General features: G+C 36.3%; 1 protein-coding gene across 4 annotated transcripts in view; it reads left to right on the top strand.

Moving 5' to 3' along the window:
- The window catches only part of WDR64 (WD repeat domain 64), a 72439-nt gene that overhangs the window by 6576 nt on the left and 42611 nt on the right, over positions 1 to 23252 (top strand). For 3 of the 4 annotated variants that reach the window (XM_071806231.1, XM_071806233.1, XM_065834262.2), the window contains exons 2-11: positions 1742 to 1862; positions 3913 to 4061; positions 4727 to 4860; positions 8645 to 8747; positions 9188 to 9291; positions 12827 to 12856; positions 17497 to 17607; positions 19266 to 19480; positions 19994 to 20128; positions 22775 to 22854. In XM_071806231.1, coding sequence (XP_071662332.1) covers positions 1783 to 1862; positions 3913 to 4061; positions 4727 to 4860; positions 8645 to 8747; positions 9188 to 9291; positions 12827 to 12856; positions 17497 to 17607; positions 19266 to 19480; positions 19994 to 20128; positions 22775 to 22854 — 1141 coding nt within the window. In that variant the 5' untranslated portion in view covers positions 1742 to 1782. Of the gene's footprint in view, positions 1 to 655; positions 728 to 1741; positions 1863 to 3912; positions 4062 to 4726; positions 4861 to 8644; positions 8748 to 9187; positions 9292 to 12826; positions 12857 to 17496; positions 17608 to 19265; positions 19481 to 19993; positions 20129 to 22774; positions 22855 to 23252 lie in introns of those variants that run through there. The other variant, XM_071806230.1, reaches the window with a different exon arrangement.

The raw sequence follows: 23252 nt of genomic DNA, 5'->3' as shown, positions 1-23252 counted from the left end.
GGAGACAGGAAAGAAAATGCTTTTCATTCAGTTAATGCTACTATAGACTTATTAATGCAAGGACTTGCTGTTACTCATCAACTTAATATTAAATTTCCCTTTTAGACTTTGCTTGTCTTCTAATGCAGTTCTTCTCCACTTTTGTTTGTCATTCACATTTCCCTGGAGAATTACTGTTTAAACTACCAAAAATGCATCCTCAAGCTATCCTTTTCCAGGAATGCTTTTCTCTGCCAAACTCTCTTCTTTATACTAATCAAAAGACATACTCAGTACTGTTGAGCAGGAGTACCCAGAAACTTTTGTGCTTTTCCCAGTGGAAACTTCAAACAGTTGCATTGCTCATGTTAGAACATTAGGTAGCATATCCTGAAGCATCACTTCCCCTGAAGAACTAGCTGTTTCGTACAGAGACACTTGGATGCATTCTTTTTAGTAAATTTGTTCAGTACCAAATTGTTGTCTTTCCTATATGTTTCAAAACTGTTGTTCAGCTGATTTTCCCAGGAGTGTGTTGTATCTATGATCTTTATCTGTTTTTTTGCAGATGTGATTTTGATATTCTTGAAACATTCCTAAATGATACCAGCCCTTTAGATAGCCACAAAAAGAAAGCCTTGACCCATGGGCCTGTCATCAGCTTTGGGTGAAATAATAGAAGAGCTGATCTGGAGATCAGTAGCTAAAGAACAATACAAAGAAACTGATCAGTATGGTCTGCTGAAGTGTGAGTTTAAGAAATAGACTAAAATTCATTATTTGACTAGAGTACCAATTTGCTTATTGTGGTATAGCCCAGCAACATGGCATCAGCATTCTTTAAAGATAATCAAAAAGCTGAAAAAAGTGGAAATGCTGCAAAACATTATTTTGAGGCCTGAAGGAAAGTATTGCAACAGGAGACAGAGTTTTCAATCTTCTTTAATTAACGAGATTAAAAAAAAAAAAAGTAATTCAGGTACAAAGGCCGCTAGTAGAAGAATATACCAACTATTACTCTAAATCGGTGAAGACATTCCAATAACTGCTGAATGGAAGCCAAAGCCACACAAATTCAAATAGGAGACTTAAATTTTAACAATAATATGAGGAATTAACCTTTGGAACAAACATGATTCGCCATCTCCTAGTGTCTGCAGATTAAAACTTCATACCCTTCTGCAAGTTATTCTTTAGATTGAAGTTGTTCTGCTCATTTTAGTGATAAATGGCTGATATTTAATGGTCTGTAACATAGAGGAGGTGAAAGCAGAAGATCTCAAGGTCTCTTCTGGATTTAGACTTTATGAATTCGTGATACCTCTGTTAAATTTGGGAGCAAGGACTCAAGGTCAAAGGGGATGTTTTAGCCTGACTGTTCTGACGTACTTTAGAATTTTATTGATCACAGAAGTATATTATTGTGTTAATGGATGTGAATTAATGACTTCACTAACTGGAAGATCAGTGAACAAATGTAAATGTGTGTTTGCTTAAGCATAGCTAATAGCATGAACAGTTTTGCTCACCTCCAATTACAGTTCAGTTATATTTATTGTGCTAATAATATTCTTGTAAATGTGCAGTGGACATGAGAGTAGTGGGATAAACAGAAAGGTGCCAGAATTTAATGTCAGCATAGTGTAGTGATATGAAAGGAACTGCAGATATCTCACATATAAAACATATACATTAACTTACAAGGATTAGTAACATTTTAAAGGAACTTGTTCAGGGTTGGGATGTTGGTCCTGTTTTACAGGTGGATTTTAGCAAGCTGATAAGGTTACCAAGAAAGAAGGAATGGCAGAGCCACAACAAGAACACCATTCTTCTGACTCCACAGTAAAACAATCTGCTTCATGTAGCAACATCAAAAAAGGGTAAGCCCTTGCAATTTGCAAAATGTTATCAAACATAAGGGGTCAGATTCAGTAAAGGATTGTAGAAACTGAAAGTTGGTCATCTGAGGTGGAGTTTAGAATCTAGAACCCTGGGCAAGATAAATAGCTTCCTTACGCAGAGAATCTGTGATCATAACATGATCCAAAGTAATTAACATGTTAAATATTGATACCTATAGCCTTTTTTTTTTAAACTGTGACTCTCAAGTCAATAAAACTGCTAATCATCACAGGTGCAAAACATAAAACTCCTTTTTCAAGCACCTTGTTTTTCAGGAAAATGCTTCCTTCTTAAAATTCATGTCACTGAACTGTTCTTTGAAGACAGCTTTTTACATAATTCCTTTCCAAAGAATGAATGAAGCTTGATTCTTTAGAAAATTCCCCAAAGAACTGGTACTTGCCCTTTCTTCAGTAGTCACTGTGTTGCTCATTCAGTGAATGGTTTTGGATTTAATTCTGTTTCAGCCAGAGTTCACTTTTCCACCACTCCAGTATAATACTCCAGGGTTCCACTATTTGGTAGAGAATTTAAGATGTGGTAGGATAGAAAGACAACACAGAAAAAACACAAGGACTGGTGTTCTTGCAGGGCAAAAATTCTGTCTGATCTCAGGACACTGCATAGCATATAAACCAATTTTGATTATTCAGTGCTCTGGGCTACCACTTTCAAAAGTGGTAGCTACCATTTTGCTTTCTGAGTAGTCCCATCCTGCTTTTCTTTAAGTACTCCCTGAGAACAAAAAGGCTTGTGGAGCCTTGGTCTAGGAGAATTCTGACTTTAAGATCCTGGCTGAACTTAGATGCAACTCCAATGCAGACACTTTTCAAAACAATAGTCATTTAAGTCATATAGCTGAGCTTTGTCCAGGCACATGTTAAGAGCTGACACTTTATCTCTAGGATCATTAGTTGTATATTAGGAGAAAGAAACAAGCAGTAACTTGACTGGAAGTTAAATAAAACAAGTAAAGGGAGTTTGAATGGCTGTAGGAGCTTAAGAGTGAGGTAATTGGATAGCTGAAAATAACTAAAACTCTACCACCCCATCATTTGATTTCTTGCAATCTCAATCCTAATGATTTATGCAATTGAAAAAATGCTTCTGCAGGGTAACTGGGTTTCTAGGTTGAGAGTTCTAGTTGACTGAGTAGGGATTTTGAATAAAATAAAGAGGACAACAAGGCACATGTTCAAGAAATGGAGAGAGGTTTACTAAGGAAGCAAATGTTCAATGTTACTCTCAAGAACTAACTGTCAAAAAGTACTTTTCTGTTTCTTTTTGGGTTTAATTGGATGTCTTTGGCCTCTTTATACTAGGTGAATAATGATTCATAATGATTCATAACTTAACATCCCTGGTAAAATCCTCTTACTGCTACTGTAAGACCAGCCATTCCTACCCAGACTGAGATCCCTGGCCAAGCCCTGTAGCAGTAGCACATGCGAGAATATCATCAAGCTGTTCTCAGTTCTTCTAGCACAGAGCAAATATAGACAGAGAACGGACTCTGTCAGTCTCCACCAAATGATGTGTGGATCCAAGGGAATCCACAATTGCAGTTGGTCATAACTGTGCTAGTTGGTGTGCAGCGTTTGGCAGAAAACCTGAAAATAATCTAAAGGGTAAGAAGACAATATGAAAGTTAGAGATATAATAATCTTAATTTATCCTTACTCAGTACGAAAGTCTGAAAGATACGATAAACTTGCAGCAGCCAGTCTCAAAGGTATATTTTTGCTGAAGAATATGATCTCATATTACTAAAGCAGTGCCAGCTGCGGCAGAATTGAAACCTGATGAAATCCTTATCTGGCTCTGGAAGGGAGGAAGTTCATGTCTGTTCATGCCCTTTTTTTGTTGTTGTTTTGTTTTGTTTTTTAATTACATAGTGCTTGGTATACCTGTCACGCAGCTTCATCTCATATAAACTTATGTGGGAGTCTGAGATTTAAGGGGTAAAACAAGGTTTGGACCAGGCTGTAAGAAGAGTTCTCCCTCTTACCTTGTCTTCTGTTCATAAAGGATGTCTGGAAAGGATTGTGATAAGAAGAATTGCTCTACTCTTGAAGTGCCAGATTTCAAGAATGCTTTAAAGCAGTTCCAAATACTAGTTGAAAAAACAGTGGCCCAGAAGACAAAGGAGAGATTAGGCTTGCATATTGAAGATGATGGTAAGAGATACTCTTTCTGATGGAAAAGTATAATTTTCATGTGGAGAGGAGGTGTCAGAAAGACAAGACTATAAAAAAGACTTCAAATCAATATTCAAGCTGTGACTTCTTGATTTTTACAGGAAATAGGCAAATTGTGCTATGAGAGTGCTTTTCTTCTCCTTTTAGGTCTTCTAGTCAAGTCCTAATGCTATGGCGATTGCTCACAAAATATAATTGGTGGAGTTGCCACCTATATAAGTTAGCACAATGTAATATTTTTCTAGTGATTTGTAAAAGCATGAACCAAATCAATTATATAAATCCAGTTGCTTAGTTGTGCATGATCAGGATAAACTTTATACCAGGACACCATTCAGGTTCAGATCAAAAACACAGAATTGTGGTATGAGTAATGGAAGAAAGAAGAGGTGAGAATTTTTCACCTATTCTTTTACCTACCTGTTTCCTGTCATGTATTGCAAATCAGATGGTTTTGAAAAGACTGAACATAAGGACTAAACTTTTTGTTGTTGTTTACAAATGCTTTAATAATACATTGTGAGGAGCTGGAACTTGTATGCTATTGATATTGAAGGAGAAATAAAACAGAAGATAGGGGGAATAAGGAAGGAAGCTGTACCTTGCCAGTTTTTCACTCTGTGGATATTGTTCCTTCCATACAGATGAGATGATAGACTATGATAAGTTCTGTACAACCACACAGACACTTTTTGGTCCGGAAGTCAAGGATCATAATGTTAAAGCCTTTTTTAGGAAGATTAACAACAACCTTGATGCAAGGACAGAATGGTGTGAGGTAAGGATTTCCAAAACTTTATTAAATGTCAACAACTAATTGGAACCTTAAAAGGTAACAGTATTAAACTGTTGATTATGCGTTGTTCCTGTTCTACAGGTAGAGTCTGTTGCTCATGAGCTCCATGGCATAACAGGACACTTTCATGTTGTTATTTATTCTGGCTGCCATTAATTTCCAAAAAAAAAAAAAGTTTGGAAAACAGAAAATTTATTGTTTTGGTTGATCTATACAAAAGCTAAATTGAAGAGCTGGCTTAGAGTGCCTTACTTTTTGCTGTGTTATCCTGTTCAAGCAGTGATATTTCATTTTAACAAGTTGAAAAAGATAAAGGCTCCATGTTCAGCTTGTTAGTACCCAATTTAGAAACTTGCATGTGTCCATTCATTGATTAAATCCGAGTTTCCAGGGAAATCATTTGAAGATAGGAGGGTAAAATCTGTCTTTGAAATCTCTGTTCTGAAATTTTAGTGGTGATATCCATTCAGGTATGTGCCTTGAGAGCTGAAGGAGTTTCTATTATTGTAAAATTTAGCTCTTTCTAGCTTGTGTGATTCTGTGCCCTGTGCTATTATAATTTTAGTTTCAGTAAGAAAAATACTATGCTCCTAATGCCAAAACCTGTAATGTGAATCTTGAGCATCAGAAGATCAGTATTTGATCTGAATGGAAGTTGTAAATATGAAAATGATTTGTAGAGGCATCCCTAAACTATTCCACTACAGTGAGGACTAGTTCTTTCAGGCCATCATATCAGGGAAAGATTAAGTATGGAAGACCTTTGCTGAGCCCTGTCCTTCCTCTTTTTTCATGTGGCTAAACAGGTGGGTATTTTGCAAATGACATCATTGTCTCTACAAGCTTTTTGCTAAGAGATTCGCTGTACTGGATTTTCTGCTGACTATCTCTGGCTAATTTTAGACTTCTAAATATATCATGCAAAACAGCTTAATACATTGGGGAGTCCATGATGATAATTCTAGCAGATTCCTAAGGGCAAGATTTGCTCAGACTCTGCTGGCTACAAAATCAGTCCAGTAGTTTCAGCAAGCAAGATGGGTTTTTATTCCAAATATGTTGATTTTTGTTATTCCACTCTTTCCAACTCTGAGAGGTATCTTTCCTTATAAAGGCATGCCACTGAAGGTCTGATAAGAAGGGTGAATTAAAATGAATTCAATAAAGCCTGGGTAGATTACATTTTTATTTGTAGGTAAACTACTTTTCTACCCTATCTGTTTGGTACATAAGATGAACTTCCAAATCAAAATTCTTATTAAACATTAATTATGCTACACTGGTTTATGTGACTTGAGGAAGTTGGCCTCTCTTTTCTCTGAACCTAAGTCCTTGAGCCTATTATCTGGATGGACATGAATACATGTTAAAGCATGACCTAACTAAATAAAAACATGTTTTCTGCTTGTTTTGTGAAAGGCCCTGAGTTATCTACCAGAACTGCTTATCCTTAAGCAAAGTTTGATATACTAGGTTCCTGATGAGGCAGCAGGATCTGGAGCATGGAGCCTGAATATGTCCAGGTCTTCTCCTGAACTACTTCACTGATATGCATTGGCCTGAGGCAAAATCTCTTATGACTACACTATGCAATTTGTGCTCTGCGGATAAGTCTATCTTTAGCTAAACCATCAGAAATGCTTCCTCTCTTCTTTCTTTTTTCTCCTCAGCTTTCTCTCCTTTCTCTTCCCCTTTTCACAGGGAATAAATCTGCCCGTTACTTTAAATGTGAAGCGTTAGAGATATGGCAGCATTTTAGTAGAGAGCTTTTTAACCAGAGAATTCTGTATGTATTGAGTCTGTAATCCATTTTTGAGATGTAATCAATTTTTCTGTCTTTAAGGGCAATAAATAGCAAATACATTCATTCTTATGATGTTAATGAACCTAGTAGTTAAATTAGACAAATCACATTTATAACTTCCACTTGGATATATCCTTAGTTATTCCGTGTGAACAATGAAAGTAGCCTTGATCTTGCTTCAGCTTCCTTTTTATCACTTAATTTTTCAAATGTATCATTCATAACAATTTCTTTCTGTAACATTCTAAATAGCCATCACGGTTTCTGCTGTCTGTGCTCCAGTTTTCTAATGTTTTATTTTTTCTAAAAGAACTGTGTTTCATCCCTATTCTTCTGAGTTCTCCTGCTGCTTTCAACATTGCTGAGCATGCCCTCAGTCTTGAAAGTCAAGGAAGATGGATACACGTCACTTTGTTCCTTTGATATCTCCCTTTTATAATTTCTGTCGCTCCCCCAACCCCCTTTCCCAGAACTCTATCCCTGACCCTTTGTTCCTCTCTTCGTACTCTCACAGATGTAATTTTTTCAAATTTATCTCTCCCTATCTGACCTCTCTTTAGCGTGACAGTCTTCCAAATATATTTCCGTGATGTAAAAGATCATGGCCTTGTGTGAGTGTTCCTATTTCTTTATCTTCTTGATGATTCTCTTTTACAAGTACCTCAATGTTCAAAGGTTTCCTAAGTTTCCAGCGGTCTCCACAATGATATATCCATACACAAAGGATACTGTTTTATTAAAAAAAAAAAAAAAAAAAGTTATTTTGAATCTTCTCTTTAGCTTAATTAGGATCTACCTTTAGTCATTTACTGGCTTCAAAATTTAAAAGACCTATCCTGGACAGTCTAACGGCTGTCATTTATCAATGACTTGGGAAACTGACTTCTGCATCTCTTTCCCAAATATAGTTTCCACATTGAAAGCTCTACATTTTTAGTTGCAAATATCTTAGTGATGTGTAAATTGCATTTTGCTTCATCTTTTATGCCCTTTGTCAACATCTGGTGGACATTATGGGGTGGGACTTGTTGGGATGCCCTGTCTCCATGTTGGAGTCAGCAGAAACCATTTATGCGGCTGTAAAGGATTTCTAAGATGCCCTTTCTTTGGACAGTGTTCTGCCTGCCGGGCAGAAGCAGAAGTTAAGATATGACACTGTCTCATGTCTAGAACTCGTGAAAGTGAGCATATATCATGTCTGTAATACAAGAAAGGAGATTAAAAAATATCTGCACAACTGAGTGGGACTGAACTAATTTCCTGAGGAAAGGTATAGAGCTTGAGGTCTGGAGAGATTTCAGCCAAGTACTGACACAGCCTGGAACAGAAATGAGTGACCTACCTGAATATCTTGTCTGGGTATCTCCATCATCGTCAGTGAAAATGAAACATTGCCAGGCTTAGGGAGGTGGCTGAAAGATAATTTTAAAAATGGACTTTTATGTTCAGTTGTTTTCAGGCAAATGGGAAACTACATATCTTTATGGAAAAGCTCTTCTTCTGTGTAGGCTAAACACTATGCCACTTTGAATGTCTGTATAAATATAGAGAAATCTGTTCTGTCTGCCTTTTGCTGTCTTTTTTTCTAGCTGAGATCTAGCTGAGGAAGCACAGGTAGGTAAAACTGGAAAAAGGAAATTGAAGGTGATTATTTACAAACAATAGTTACAAGGCAAAGTTGTACTAACAGCTTTGTCAATGAGATGGGTTTTGTTCTTAGAAGCTCTGTGTATGCTTGCTTCTTTCCAAACCTTGAAGAAAGATTGTGCCTGAGTAGCAGATCTCAGCAATCTAAAGTTATATTGACAACTCATGATTAAGGCAAAAACACTAGGAAACTTACTCAAGGAACATTAAATGATAAAAATGTCAGATAAATATTTGACTTTATATGTATAAACATATATTCCAGAGGCAGATTTATCATAAATTGCTTGGTTTGTTCTATTTTGTTTTGTTTAGGTTTTTGGCTATTTCATAGGAGAAAGTGACGGCACATCTTCCCAGACAAAAGACGAAAACATGATTTTTCTTTTATCTGAAAAACAGCAGATTCCTCATGCAGGTGACTCTTCATCTTGTACCCCAAATGATTTTTTTTAATGCCATGTGTTGCGCATTTTATTGAAAGTACAGTAATAAGATCTCGTGTCTGTCTTAGTGTTCATACTTCTTTTTGTGTGTTCCAAAAGATATGGTTTTTTACTAAATTCATTGTATCTCAACACTCCTCTGCTCAGACTGTTTACATAGTTATTCTTTGCCTTTCTGTATTCTTTAAATAATGTAGAAAGATCTAGCACACCCATAATGCATTAATGCTATTTAAAAATGCAATGTGTTTATTTAAATCAAGTATAGGATCATCTATGATCTAATGCATTACTGCCTTGGAGTTGGTACAAATATACATTTAATTAAGAGAAAACATTCTTGATGTTATGGTTCTATTTGTTTAGATTTTCTGTGCCTACAAGATGAAGAGTAATATTTTGTCATTGACAGTTCTCAAGAGACAAGATGTGATTACGAGTATAGTGAAGGTGCCCCATCTGAATTTCACAGTAACATCCTCTCAGAAAGGAATGCTAACTATTTTTGACAACCAGGTAATTCTGACTCAAATAAACTTTTTTATTATTCCATTAGGCAATATATATGGGAACCAAGTGAACTGTGATCTAGTGTGCAAACTTAGCTATAAAAAAGAGCTAGATACCTTTTGGTTTTTTTAATTAAAGTTAACTTTGTCTATATTTTTAAGTACAATAAGAAATATACATTGTTATTTTCAACTACAAACCTACTGAACAGTCCCCAGAAATTGACAGAAAGTAGAGATTAGAGATGGCTACTAAAATACATTCTTAACAGAAGTCAGTTTAATAGAAAATAATCTGCATTTCTTTTTTCTTTTTTTTTTCTAAAGCTCTAAACTTCCCTGAAAATATAATATGCTATTGGACTTAACTTTTGTATGTACAGTGAAAACCACAGAATTAACTATTTTCTACAGCTACTGAGACTATCCAGAATGGACAGAAACATCCATTCTTTGCAAAGAAATTAGTCAATACGGCAACATCTAGATGCCTGAAAGTCTTGAATTTTCTAACAGTGTGCATGACACCGCTTCACAGTTACTCCCCTCATCAGCAAAGTGTAAGAAGAGCTGTACCATTTTAAGTAGAACTTCAGGTTCAAGATGTATTTAAAGTAGTATTTTCAAATGAGTCTCCCAGATGATTATATTACTATTTAGAGGTACACACATCTAAATGCTGTGAGGTACATCACGCATCTATGCTCATAGGCACTTTACTTTTGTAGAATTTTAATACAAACAGCTTATTAAAAATGTTTTCAGACAATATAGTAAAACTTTTAAGCAGAATTAATGCTTTCTAGGGGTTTCAGCTAATTAGTTCATAATGCTTATGATGGGAGCAAGAAAGGACTCCTGTGGATGATTAAACAGCAAAGCAATACTGCAGTTCTGGTAAATACTGAAATAATTTATTTGAAAGCCTAATTCTCTGTCCTCCAGAGTGTTATCCCTCTTACATACCCATGAAAAATAATTTCACAAAGTATAATGTTAAAAATAGCTCTCTTCCCCATCCCCCACCTCCCCATGCTGTTTTCAAGTTGAATTGTTGCCTCCTCATAGACTGGACTGATGTCACACTGACATCAGTGACTGCAGCATAAATGCTTAACTTAGTAAATTAGAGACCTCAAATCTCACTTATAAAACTGAACATTCTGAAAATGACTGAGGCATTACAGCAGCAATCATTTACTCGTTATATAGTCTCTGATCTCAGTTGATTTTAGCAAATGAATTTTTATTTCATTAGAATTGCTCTGATACATCTCGATGCAAGGAAGAAAAGACTCAAATTATTTTGCATTGCAGTCATTTGAGTCCTGTTGCTAGAATATCACTTCACATCACAAAGGCGAACATAGAGTTGGCACTTTTAACGTCATTCTTCTTCTCTCAAAGACGATGGATTTAAAGAGACCTGGCATTAAAATCTCAGCTAGTGAGTTGTTTTGTCTAGTTTGGCTTTGCAGCATGTTGGTAAGGGAATATGAGGATGCTTGCCCTGAAGTTGCTCCTGGGTGGGACTTGTGCTCTGGGTGCAGTGCATTGGCAAATAGACAGAGAGGCTTATTTTTATATAATTGTTGCATTTTTAAAGCGCAGATTACTAAACACATGGTGTTCCTGGAAGCATATATATCCCACAGAAGTCAGTGTGTTCCATGTACATGAATGAATAATATTTAGTCTGATATAAATAGTGAATCTAATATGATAAAGAATTTAACTGTGTCACTTCTGGGGCATTTGTCTGGTAAGGAACAAACTTTCTGAGGAAGAGACGGGGCCATATTCTATTCATTCGTCCTGGTGTGAATTGATCTCCCATGCAACTAAGCTTTCCACAAGATCAGATTAGTATTTGCTTTGCTCTTTGGAAAGCACGTATAACTGGACAATTTCTTTAATGGTTGTGTTATATCCTTGGAGTCAGCTGACAATCTAGATGAGTTTTTATTTGATTCTAGGTAGAAACTGAGAATAGATAAAAACTTGGAAAAAAAACCACCCTGATTTACAAATAAGAATAGGGACAATAAAGAGGTTGCAAACCATCACACATCTTGTTAATCTATTACACTTCAGTTAAATAAGAATTAATGAGATTTTTTTATCAGCAAATAAAGAGTGTCAGTCATGTTAGATGGCATTAAGAATGCTTAATTTAGTCTGTATCCATCAGGAAAGCTTTTGAAATAGTCTTGTATTTCACCAGTGACAGGCTTCCATCATCCACTATGTAAACTGCTAGTGAATCTAATAATTGTCTAAAAGAGGGCTTGGAGAATTTTGTTAAACCTGATTGCTGTGATAAGAAATCCCATGTTCTCTTACATATGTGCAGCCACCAGAAGTTGAAGTGAAGGCAAAGAAATATTCATTTGTAGACCAATAGGTTCTCTATTTGAGGGCTAAGCATTGCTTTCTGCAACAAATGTGGACCTGATGTGCTTCGACACCTGTGTGCAGCTCTGCAGTATTAGCCGTGTCCTGCTTACTCTAAAAGATGAGAGAGCTAGTTACCCTTCTTGGGATCCCAAGCATGGATGCTGCCTTGATCAGCACAGAAGACCTATAGGAGTGGGCAGCCTTAAGGAAAATTCTCTGAGCACACGTTAGTTAATGTTACTGTGCATGGATATTAAACTCTTGATTAACAATAGTTTTAAACTCTGATCAAAGACTATCCATGATGACACTGGGTATCACACTTCTATGGAAAGAAAGACTTTGATCTTTGTTTCTTGGTTTATGAAACGTGGAATTGCTGGGGTGGGAATGAGGCACCATGGATTTATTACTGAAGAGGAGCAGTGGCAAGAGGAGGTCAAAAAGCAGCTGTGGGTGTATAAGAAGGGAGAAGGTTGAAACTGCTTTTGAAAACTAAATAATAGTTTTGTCAAAGGACAAAGAAAATGACCCTGTCTGTACCGGATGATGGTGACAGTTATGCCTACCGCTCTGTGACTTCAAACAGTTTGAATTTTAGTCAAATACTGTGCTGTCCACCAATAGTTAACTTTGCTGAAAGATGCTGTACTAACATAGGCATTTCTATGTGCAGCCAAACTGCTACCTCTACCTGGTATTTTGTGGGCACTAGTTGACATCATCTGGGCCAGCATTAGCCTGGGTTTCTGTATGCCACATCCTGCCTCTTACATGAGCTGATGCTGTTCTAGCTATGAAGGATCAATGGAAGCACAATTCCACGAGAAGTACTGCTGATCTGTATTCCACTGTAAAAATGGGTATATTTTACTTCTCAAAACACAACAGAACCCACACAAACAAACAAAACCCCATGAAACTACTGTGAGAGAAAGAGGAGATTTAAGTTACTCACTGCATATAGAGGAACAGACAGTAGGTAGGTTAAAGATCTTTCTCAAAAGATCTTAACCACAAACTCTTTCTGTTGGCTATTACTGTTGTATTCTGCGTGTGATACAGAAGAGCTGATTTAATTGCTATTTAATTTAATTTAATTGCTAATTTGTTATTGTGACAACATATTTCTGTTTTTTTTTCAGATGTCAGTTCTGGCAACCATCATTGTTGAAGTAAGTTAATTTTCCTCCTGTTAAATCATTTGAATTAAAATTCAGCAGGTAGTAAAGTAAAATCATTCTAATGTGTGTTGTTCTAACAGGTCAAACAGATTCAATTTGTTCCTTTCAATTATAGAAAAATTTGGGTAACTTGCTTTCTTTCATCTGATAAAAAGAAAGTTCAGATAAATACTGTTTTTTTCTACCAAATTGTCCTTTACCTATTACTTTTCCAGAATTTTTTCTTCTAAGTTCCAACACTTCAATTGTCACTATAAAATTTAAATAAGAAAAATGATAAATTCATTAGTGAAAAACAGTTCTATAGTTTGCTAGGTAGATTGGATGGCTACATGGTATATACTTTAAAAACTCCTTTTTAGCCTAGGAGTACCACTGCAGATTTTAGGTAATCAGATTCCTTGCAGACAAGAGAACTGTCATCAGTCTTAACAGTGTGATCTGACCCCTTACCCTAAAAGTCCATGTAGGTATCTTGTGCCAGGGAGCAGTGCATTTTATTGATTGTCTCTCACATATTGTGGGTGTTCTAAAATGCCATAGAAATACTCCAGACCACGGACTATACTACTCTGACTCAGAAAACAGCTCTGGACCTGGGTTGCATTTGATTTGTTGCAAGATCTAATCTGACCTGTGGAATTAATGCAGAGAGGTAAACCGTGAGAAACATTCCTAGGACCTATTGACTTTTGGAAACTGTGACTGAAATCAGCTTATAGCTTCTCTTACAGCTATGTTACAGGAATGAATTTTAGTAGTTAGTTCCTGCTTTGATTGTAGGAACAACATCCCCAGTCCAAATATGCCAAAGTAGGATAAGAACAATGTTTGATGCTTGTCCCTGGTGTGGCAGCCTGATGCTTCAGTGGGCAGTATGCAGCTGCAGGGTCTCTGAGCACCAAGCACTAATCTTACAATAATTCCTCAGCAGACGTGGAGGTCTTTTTGCTGTGGCAGTAGGACAATACTGGGCAGCCATGGCAGGATTAGGTACTGTTGAAGGTCATCTCTGCCATTAAAAATGTGAAAGAGGATATGTTTAACATAAAGGTACCTCTCATTATTAGGATGTAATACCATAATTGTTAAGATTGTGATTCCAAACAGACACAATTACGAAACTCATAGGTTTAGTATCCACAGATAACACTATTTAGTATCTGTGAGCACCCACTTCTATTCAGCTCAGCACCAGATCCGTGTGGCCCAGCCTGATCTGCTGTCTCTGCTGTCATGTGCTGCTGTCTCATCCTTTTCCAGATGAGATGCCATTTTCATCTGGTTTAGCATCATCATCAATACTGGCACCGGCTAATCAATGAAGCTATATATTTGTAGGCATCTTTGTACAAATGAAGTAAGATAATGAATTCAGAGGAAAGTTGTCAGATTGTAAATCTACTATCCATTGATAAACAATGATGCGTGTAGAGGGTGGTTAACAAACTGCAGAATAATCCTTAGGTGCCTCTACTCTCCACTGTTCAGTGTTCTCATTCTTCAGGTGTCTCAGAACAGTGACTTACACAACAAGAGCATCAGAGGTCCTGGCCCTGAGGATATTGAGCCAGAAAGGCTCAACACAGCCATTCCAGGAATGCAATCCAATGGACTGCAGCCATTGGGATTTTCTCAGCATGATGGTATAAACAGAACATGAACTATGAGTACAGATAGTTTACTGTTTTGTTCCAGGGATGTTATGGAGAATAGATTACTTCAAGAAAACCTGTTTTCATTTTTTGATGAGATTATGTGACTGAGTGAAAATAATAGTAGCATAAATATAATACGCTTAAAACTCTGTATGGTATTTGACTTAGTACCATATGACTTTCTGTTTTAAAACATGACCACTGAAAAAAACACTAGAGTGCATGTCAAATGGATTAAAAATTGTCCAGCTGACAGGTCCCAAAAATAGTAGTCAGCATAGAATCATCATTGAATGATGATGGGAATACTGATAGTGAAGAAGTCACTTCTCTTGAAGAATGGAAATGAAATGACTTTTAAATATGGCATAGAAAAGCATAAACAGATCCAGTGAATGAGCCAGACAAGCTGAAACAGAAACTATTGGAAATGAGTGAGTGAAGAGAGAGCCCTTGAGTGATAGGGTAGAAAAAGGAAATAATGAAAAGGTTGATCTGGTGCAGCTGCCTGGTTTGTCTGTCAAGTATTGCAGTGCTAAGAAGAGAAATTCTTATAGCTTTTGTTCTAAAACTGAAACTTTTTGCTTATAGTCTCTGCAGACTGTTCTCTTCTACCAGCCACTTCTCAGTGTATTGAATTAATCTATTAATTTGTGCATTAATTTCTTCAGGACTGTCATACTATTAATTTCTGAGTAGCCTCAAGGCATGCTAGGAGCCTCTTTTGGTCAAAAGCTTATATTTTAGATCTTAACGATAGAAAACCAAGCTCTGCTGTTTATACAACCTGAGGTCCATGAAGAAGAACTGGCGAGGAAGGCAGCGGTAGCTAACTTGAACAATCTTTCAGTCTCTCTTAGGCTCTAAACTTCTCAGTGGACATTCTCTGGACCATGCTACACAGGAAGCCAAGCTTGGTTATTATAGTGGTATCTCCAGGCCTCAAATCCACTGATCTTTGGTGTACTTAAACAATTTCACTGGAATTATTAAAGGCAAATTTAGGGCAAATTTTCTTAAGACTGGAATCTTTCAGTTAGATACACAAAAAACATTTCTATTGCTGCCTGGTCCAGGGAACTTCAGTTTCTCTATGCTGGATCTTTTCCTGACTGGCAACTTCTAATCAACTGGTACAATAAACACATTTTTTTCTGCTTTTGCTCTTATCAAATATGACTGTGCCTATAAATAATGCAACAGGAAAGAAGAGGATAAATCTGGAGTGCATTTTACTAATTCTTGCTTTCTGCTGACCTATACAAATTGCATGTCATGTGTTGAAATCTGATTTTTTCAGATACTTTTTTAGACATTAATTAGAAATATTTGTCTTCTATTGAGAGAAGACTCCTACAAGAGAAATTCTATCTTGGTTGAATCTTTAGTGAATGTTGTCCTGCTGTTGAAGTGTTCATTGCTTCTCAACCTGTGTCTTTCTCCTTTCACTCAAAGTTCATTGCGGTTCAGATGCTGTGAGGAAAATTTGAATGTGTACACCCTATGGTTTTATTTGTATGTGTATTAGCCATGAGTTGATGTAAGTAGCCTTCATATGAATCTTGTAAAACTTCATATGAACATTCTTCAAAACAGAAGTAGTTTTAATGCTTCTTTTGCCTCTGTACTTTCTCACTACATGTGATACTCTGCAAAACCTTTGCAAGATGCAGCTCTGTGACTGCATCATTGCAAACCAGCACTACAAAATAGTAGCTTAACTGCAAACATAAAACCAGCTTTTCCATACCAGTTAAGCATCTAACACTATTGTAAGGACTCCAAAAAGGCACTAATAATAAAATATTTCATAAGAATTACCAAGCAATCTATAAGGCGCCTGTAGGGCTGACATTTTCCATGTGTTTATTGTAGAAAGCAGCACAAGATATCCTTCTAAGTGTATTACCACTTGCCCACAGGCCATTAGGAAGGAAAGAAGCTTGCTCCTGTAATACAAAGTTGATATCATTCTGTCAGGATTTTGGACCCTTTCCACTAATAGCAAAATCAATATTGTGTACAACAATGGAAATAAAAGTAGAAGCATCAGCAGTTGCTTTGAGTTCACCGTGGGTTTAGTCTTGTGCTTTTTGTTTCTTAACTCACTTTGTGGATATAAACTGTGTCTTTAGCAACATAGGTCCTTGTTTTAGCTGCTCATGAAGTACTTCCACTGGAGCTGGTTTTTAGAGGTTACAGGTAGGTATAGCTTACTTGAAGAACTGCCAAAGAAGTGTTAAGTCTGTCTCAGATGTTTCTTTCTCACTTTAATCTAGAAAACAAAGTAAGATGTTTCAGTCAGTGTTATTTTAGAGATGTTCTGAATTATTTAAAAATAATAGATAATTATGCCATTGAAGACACAACAAAAACCACCTCGTATTTCAATACATGCACTTAATACAGGAGATAAATATAAAGGCCGATATAATAAACTGAGAAATAAGATTGCTGAAATGGAAATGGAATGAAACATATTCCATATCAATTCCTCTCTCATTTAGGAAGGTCTGCTACTTTTCTGGGAAAAAAAAAAAATCAAACAACTAGTAATGTTTCAACAACAACAAAAACAAACAAACAAACAAAACACAGACACACACAGAATTTTAATCTGCTTTATCATGGATGTTGTAGCTTAAATTTCCTCTGCTCAGAGTGCTTTTTTCAGTGTCCTCATAGTGCAGCTAACAGTATAGGTGTATTTTGTCCTCTCATGTACAACATCTGTGCATCTGAGGTGAGTCACTGATAACAGAGGTTGAGCCTGGCACCTCTGTAACTTCATGTGTGATCTGTGCCTGGAGGTAGAACTCTCAGTTCCATTACATGGGGCTGGATCTAGCAGTCGCTAGTGCAGGGTGTATGGAATTTATGTGGAGATGGTTTAAAATATATGCTTAAGTAAGAAAGAAGGCTATAAATTTACATAGAATATCCTTCCTTATTTATCCCTTTTATTTTCACCAGGATACTGATTGGATCGCTGGATGTGATTTCCTACATCAGCTGAAATTTGTCGTGGCTGTAACAACTGAAAGGACAATCATTGTCTGGGACTATAAATCAAAAGGGAGACAGGTAGTATGTTGGATCAGGCAAGTGTTAATTAAGAAGCCTGAAATATATTAGTCTTTGTTTTCAATGTGCATTCACATTCCTTTTGTCTAACAGGATGAAGGCATTAACTTTTGTCTTTATAGGAACTCACTTGAACAGTGGAATTTATACTAAAGAAGGAATACCCTTTTTGCAGGAAATGGGGTTATTAGACTGCCTAAAAAACTCAGAAGAAAGAGGAAGAATTTGCACTATGTTGCAAACAGACCCCCAAATAATTTATTTTCTATGTATATCTAATGCATGTATGCATATATATAGCTAATGTGGGTACATGTGCATATGTGTTTCTCGGAAAATATTAAGAATCAAGGGACAGGTTTCCCAAGGAATTTAACATAGACTCCTTTGAGGTAACTTCTTTGTTTAAAGAAAATACTGCTTCATATCCTGCATTTTGTTCAGGACTTCCAAGAGTAGAAGCGTCTTGATGTTGACAGCGTGTATCCAACCAGTTAAAGTTTTTTTTGAATGCCTTATTACAAAATACAATTTTTGCAAGATTTTCTGACCCATACCGTAGATTTTTCCTCCTTTTTCTGGGTCTTTTCACAGCAATTCTGAGTTGGCTGAGAAGATTACATGAAACAAAGTAAAAATTTTAGGACAAGACCGAACCTTAGGATTTTTTTGTTGTTGTTCTCGATATTAAAAGGCCTCACCCCAAGCTCAGACAGATCAGTGGAAGTATTCCTGGCAATCCAGTTGGACTCCTAGGAAGGAAGGCTCAAAAGGGTATTCTACAGTCATTGTTCTCCAGGTTTCCTCCAGTCAGTCCATCAATGAGGGCTGAAGGTGCCCTATGGCTAAATGGGAGCAGTTCTCATTGGAGACCACAGGAAAAATATGTAGACAGTTCTATATCTTGGTAATGTCTCCTTTAATGTTTCTGTGCTACACAGACAACATTGAAGCAGTTAATTCTTATGGCATGTGAGCAGTTAATTCCTATGCCAGTTCAGGTTGGCAAGGATGCTTTAATCAAATAACAGATGGAGTCAGGCAGTAGAACCAATAAACTGTATAATGCAGATGACCCAAAATTCCATTCCCAGGACTTCTCAGTCTAGCAAAATACCACAATGGCTTGCAGCTGTATTCATTCTCACTATCTCAATTCCTGAAAAGTCAAACACCTGCCCATATAAGTACACTTGGTATTCCCAGGCTGTGTTAATAATTAGGACTGTGATATAATTTCTCTCTGTGCATTACTGTAGCATTTTGTGGTTTGAATAATTCTTTTATTTGCATATTTCACATCTTCTTGTAGACAGCATCTTATTTTTGAACAGGAAACCATGTACAATCTTAGCAAATATACCATCCTGCTTAGCATGGTGAGATGCTCCCTAAAATATGTAATTAATATTTTCTTACTGAAATGGAAAAGGCTACCTATGAAATAAATCCTCACTGAAAACCTTACATCTGCATTTAACTTCACTTGGTGATGATCTTCTATAAGTTTCTAATACCTTGAAACAGCTATCACAGGGGCAGCTTGGAAAAAAAAAAAAAAGTTAAGAATTGACTGTTGATATAAGTAGATAAGCACAGTATGTTCAGTCAGCTTACGGGCTTGTGTGCAATATCTAAAAATCTACCATATTTCACAGAATAATGGCTTTATCATCAAACCGATGGAAAATGGTCTGCTCTGTGTTTGCACGGTGACTAAGTCAGATGGCCTGGCTAAGGATACTATCCTAATGGGAGATGATAAGGGTTATGTTTACCTGCTTAATGTGACTGCTGATCAATTTGGATTGAAACGATGTAAAGGCAAAAAAGAATCACAACTACAGGCTCTGGATTCCAAAACTTTTAACATGTAAGTTACTTATGGTAAAATATTATCAGTCTGGCTTTTTTTTTTTTTTTTTAATTTGCATTTTCTCTGGCCTAAATGGAGGATTAGCTTTTACACATAAATTAACCTCACCCAGCAAAGAAATTTTTTCGAACTGCAATAAGTATGGTTTGCTTGTTGTTGTGTGAACAAAATGCCATCATTTTCAGTAGAAGATCTTACAAAAGATCTTACAACAAAGAGGATGTAGAGTATAATTCCAGAGAAGAACTCACAATTGCTTGTTATCCAGTTTGGAAAAGGCACAGCTTTCTTTTGCCCAATTAGATGGAAGTATAGTTGCTACTAGAGAAGAGCAGGATTCAACTCCAACTTTAGCTGTGCTTGCTTTTGAGCTGGAAGAGAGGTTCTGCATCTGCCATGGATATTAAATGCTAGCCCTGGTTGTGTATGATCTCACTGCATCTGTGGGCATGTTACAGTAGATACCTGTATAACCTGTATACCTGATAACATCTAAATTTATATTCCTAGTGTTAAACGCAAGCTACATGATGACTGGGTTATGAAAGTCAAGTATATTTCTGAACTAAATTGTTTTGGATCCTGCTCTGCAGACAGCATTCATTCATTTATTTTGGATGACATAAAGCGACTAAAGGACAATTTGTAAGTATATGACATCTTTTATAACTCTGCAGAGATCAGTGCCTTTCAAGTTGCCATGCTGTTTTACTGAAGCTATGTTTTCTATAAGCATTGTTAATATTAAAACAATACAACTACTTAAATAGTTGAATATTACTGTTTATTAGCTTTTAATGTAGGAGAGGACTGTCCATATGTGTTCATCACTCACAACCCTTAAAAATAAGTAACATTGGCAGTATTGTCTACTCCAAATTCTCCTAGGCAGACAAATTTTAGTTGAAAAATGGATTGCTTTGTTACATGTATATCATGTATCCATTCATTTTAAATTTATATTAAAACTAAGTTTCATTTACAGTTTCAATTTCACAAGTTTCAGTTGCACTAGCTTAAATCAAGAAAGCAAATTATTCTGAGGGCCGTGAAATGGACTTGCTATGAAGCAGGAAAGGAGTCGTGGCCTCCTTATTTGTGCCACATCATTCCTATGGCCCATCAGTGCTATAGCTGATTCCAAGCCTTTCTAGAGTTTATAGCCCAATTTAAAAAAAAACAATACAAATACATTTTGATGTAAAAAGAAACTATAAATAGCATACAGATCGACCTTTTCATTCAAATATCTCAAAGCAGTGTAAACATTAGACCAGCTTCACAATTTCTCTGTGAGGTACATCCAGAGATTAATAGATTTTTAAGGCTAGTAGCAACATTTATGTTAATCTGTTTTATCTCTTGTATAACACAGGCCATAAATATTCACATAGTATTTTTTGCATCCATCCAATAACTTCAGGTTTTATGAGTGTTAAATGTCTGTTGTGAAATATGAAATAATTATAGCTTTTCCAAGGTCACATGCTCTGTCAGCAGAAAAGCTGAGAAATCCTATTTGATTTTGCTGGAAGTTTTGAAAACATTAGGATCAATTTGAGAAGAAAAGAAAAAAAGACTGCAGACCCAAAAGTGTAGTCAAAAGAGTATATGCTACCACCAGACACCATTAAGGACATTAAGTGCAAATATCTTGTCTTTTTCATTTAACGTTGACTATAATTGTGTCTCCAGTTCCAATAAATAGATTTCTCTAAGCAGCTCCATGCAGCAGCTAAATGAAATTATATTTAGACAACTGAAAAATTACATGGGTGTTAAAATGAAATTAATAGCCCTAAAAATAGCTATGGATCAAATCACTTTGAAATACCCATTGCATAAGTAATTATGGTTGAATATATGATTTACTGGTGCTAGTGTAATAAATTTCCCCAATTAACTTTTCAGCAAGTAATTGTTATTGTGCTTGAAGAGGGATGCAATCTATCTTGTCTCTGATGTGGCCATTAAGTGTCTTTGTGGATAATGGCTGACGAGCAGTTCTAATATTTTCTTGTAAAGTGTCTAAAAAAAGGGAGGTGTGGATGGGATCATTGAGTGCTTCTGTTGCATGGCCAAGACTTGGGAAGGACTTCATACTGCTGAAACCTCTTATTCACTCTGATGTTAGAAGCATGTCAAGATGGTTCATTAAAGAGCCAATAGACCATTATATAAAAGTATTAAATTTAAGAACTGAAGGAAAGATATGAGAGATCCTGACAAAATCTGCCAATCACGCATTTAAATAAAGTATTTGCTATTTTATACCATCAAGAGAATTAAGGCTCCTCTGTTAGAGCTCTGAAAAGAAAACTTGTCCCTCTAATAGGGAGTGAACAGCCTTTTATTTACACCTGCCTAGAAATAACAAACTCTTTCATTAATCCTCAAAGTTTCCAGAGTCTTTTGTCAAATTTACTGTCATCCCTAATTGTGCTTTTCAATATTCATGGCTACCCTCTAGCCCAGAATAAATGAACTACCTACTTGTCTGGATTTCAAAGAAAAAATCTAAATGTGTACTCATTTAATTCTGTATAGCTGAATTACTCTGATGGTTATTGTTTCCTGGGAGAGACAAATGTTAGCCATGCTAATGCTGACTGCTAAAATCAAGAAAATATGCACTTATTAGTTGCAATGTATGAAACATGGGGAGACAAGCAGAAGTTGCACAAACAATGGGTTTAGAAGGGACTCCAAGTCAATCTCAGCCTGTGTTGGTTTTTTTGAATTTCTGTGCTTTTGTAGTGACTGCAACAGAATAATTCAGTTGAATTTTAGAAACTTGCTGTCTCTTCATGTTATTGTACAACACAAATAGGGACTGTGCCTAATACAGTACATTATACATAAGCAGCAGAAAAGCAACTGCACTTACTTTATGCACAACAGAGGCCACAATAGACCTCCATGTCCGAGACAGACAAAGGCACTTGGTTTGATAGTTTTCCTCAGCGATGAACTACTATAAGCATGCAGATGTGTGTGAGGGCTTACTTTGGCAACAACTACCATTTTAGGATTCTGTTTGGAGTATAACTGATAAAGGATTCAGGTGTTCAAATCAGAGATTTGTTACTTTAATGGAAAGTGTACTCTGTTCCCATTTTATTGATCCTACTATTTCAGTCACTGTTATAAATCTATTTGTTTTTTAAGAAGAGATTGTATATATTATGCAAACAGCTATTCTATATACTACAGAAAAGTAAAATAGAACAACTGTAGACTGTATTTTCCAAATGTTTCTTATGTGATTAACTGTTTTGTTAATTATTACAGACCTGTAAAGGAATTTTCTGTCCCTAAAGGGGTCAATGCCTTCACATACTGTGCAAAAGCAAAAGTCCTGGTCACTGGAGGTAAGTACTGGGTTTTTTTCCAAGATATTGTTCTGATGTGAGCTTTTTCCAAGTCGAATAATACCAAATAAAGCTGGTTTAGTATCTTAAGAACTTAAATAATGGCTTCTGTCTTAAATGATAGGAAACAGAACTCTTGCTTTTAATTGTTGGGCACCTCACTCTGAAAAGTGACAGGAATCTCTCAAGGGCTCAGTCTGGATTTGATTCACATGTCATGTTATTTATATAATAAAACAGAACAAACAGTAGGTTAAACTACTCGAAGGCACCTTTCCAAATCATGGTGGTGACTGTCTTGGCCAGGTTATACACATTACTCCAGTAGAATCAGCAGTGACCCCATCTTTTCCTATAATTCTTTGGCCATCCTTTCCTGTTTTAGACAATCACATTGG

Source organism: Patagioenas fasciata, chromosome 3 (genome assembly GCF_037038585.1).
Source record: "Patagioenas fasciata isolate bPatFas1 chromosome 3, bPatFas1.hap1, whole genome shotgun sequence".
Classification (NCBI taxonomy): domain Eukaryota; kingdom Metazoa; phylum Chordata; class Aves; order Columbiformes; family Columbidae; genus Patagioenas; species Patagioenas fasciata.
Note: the sequence above shows the minus strand (reverse complement) of the source record. Positions and strands in the feature narration are given on the sequence as shown.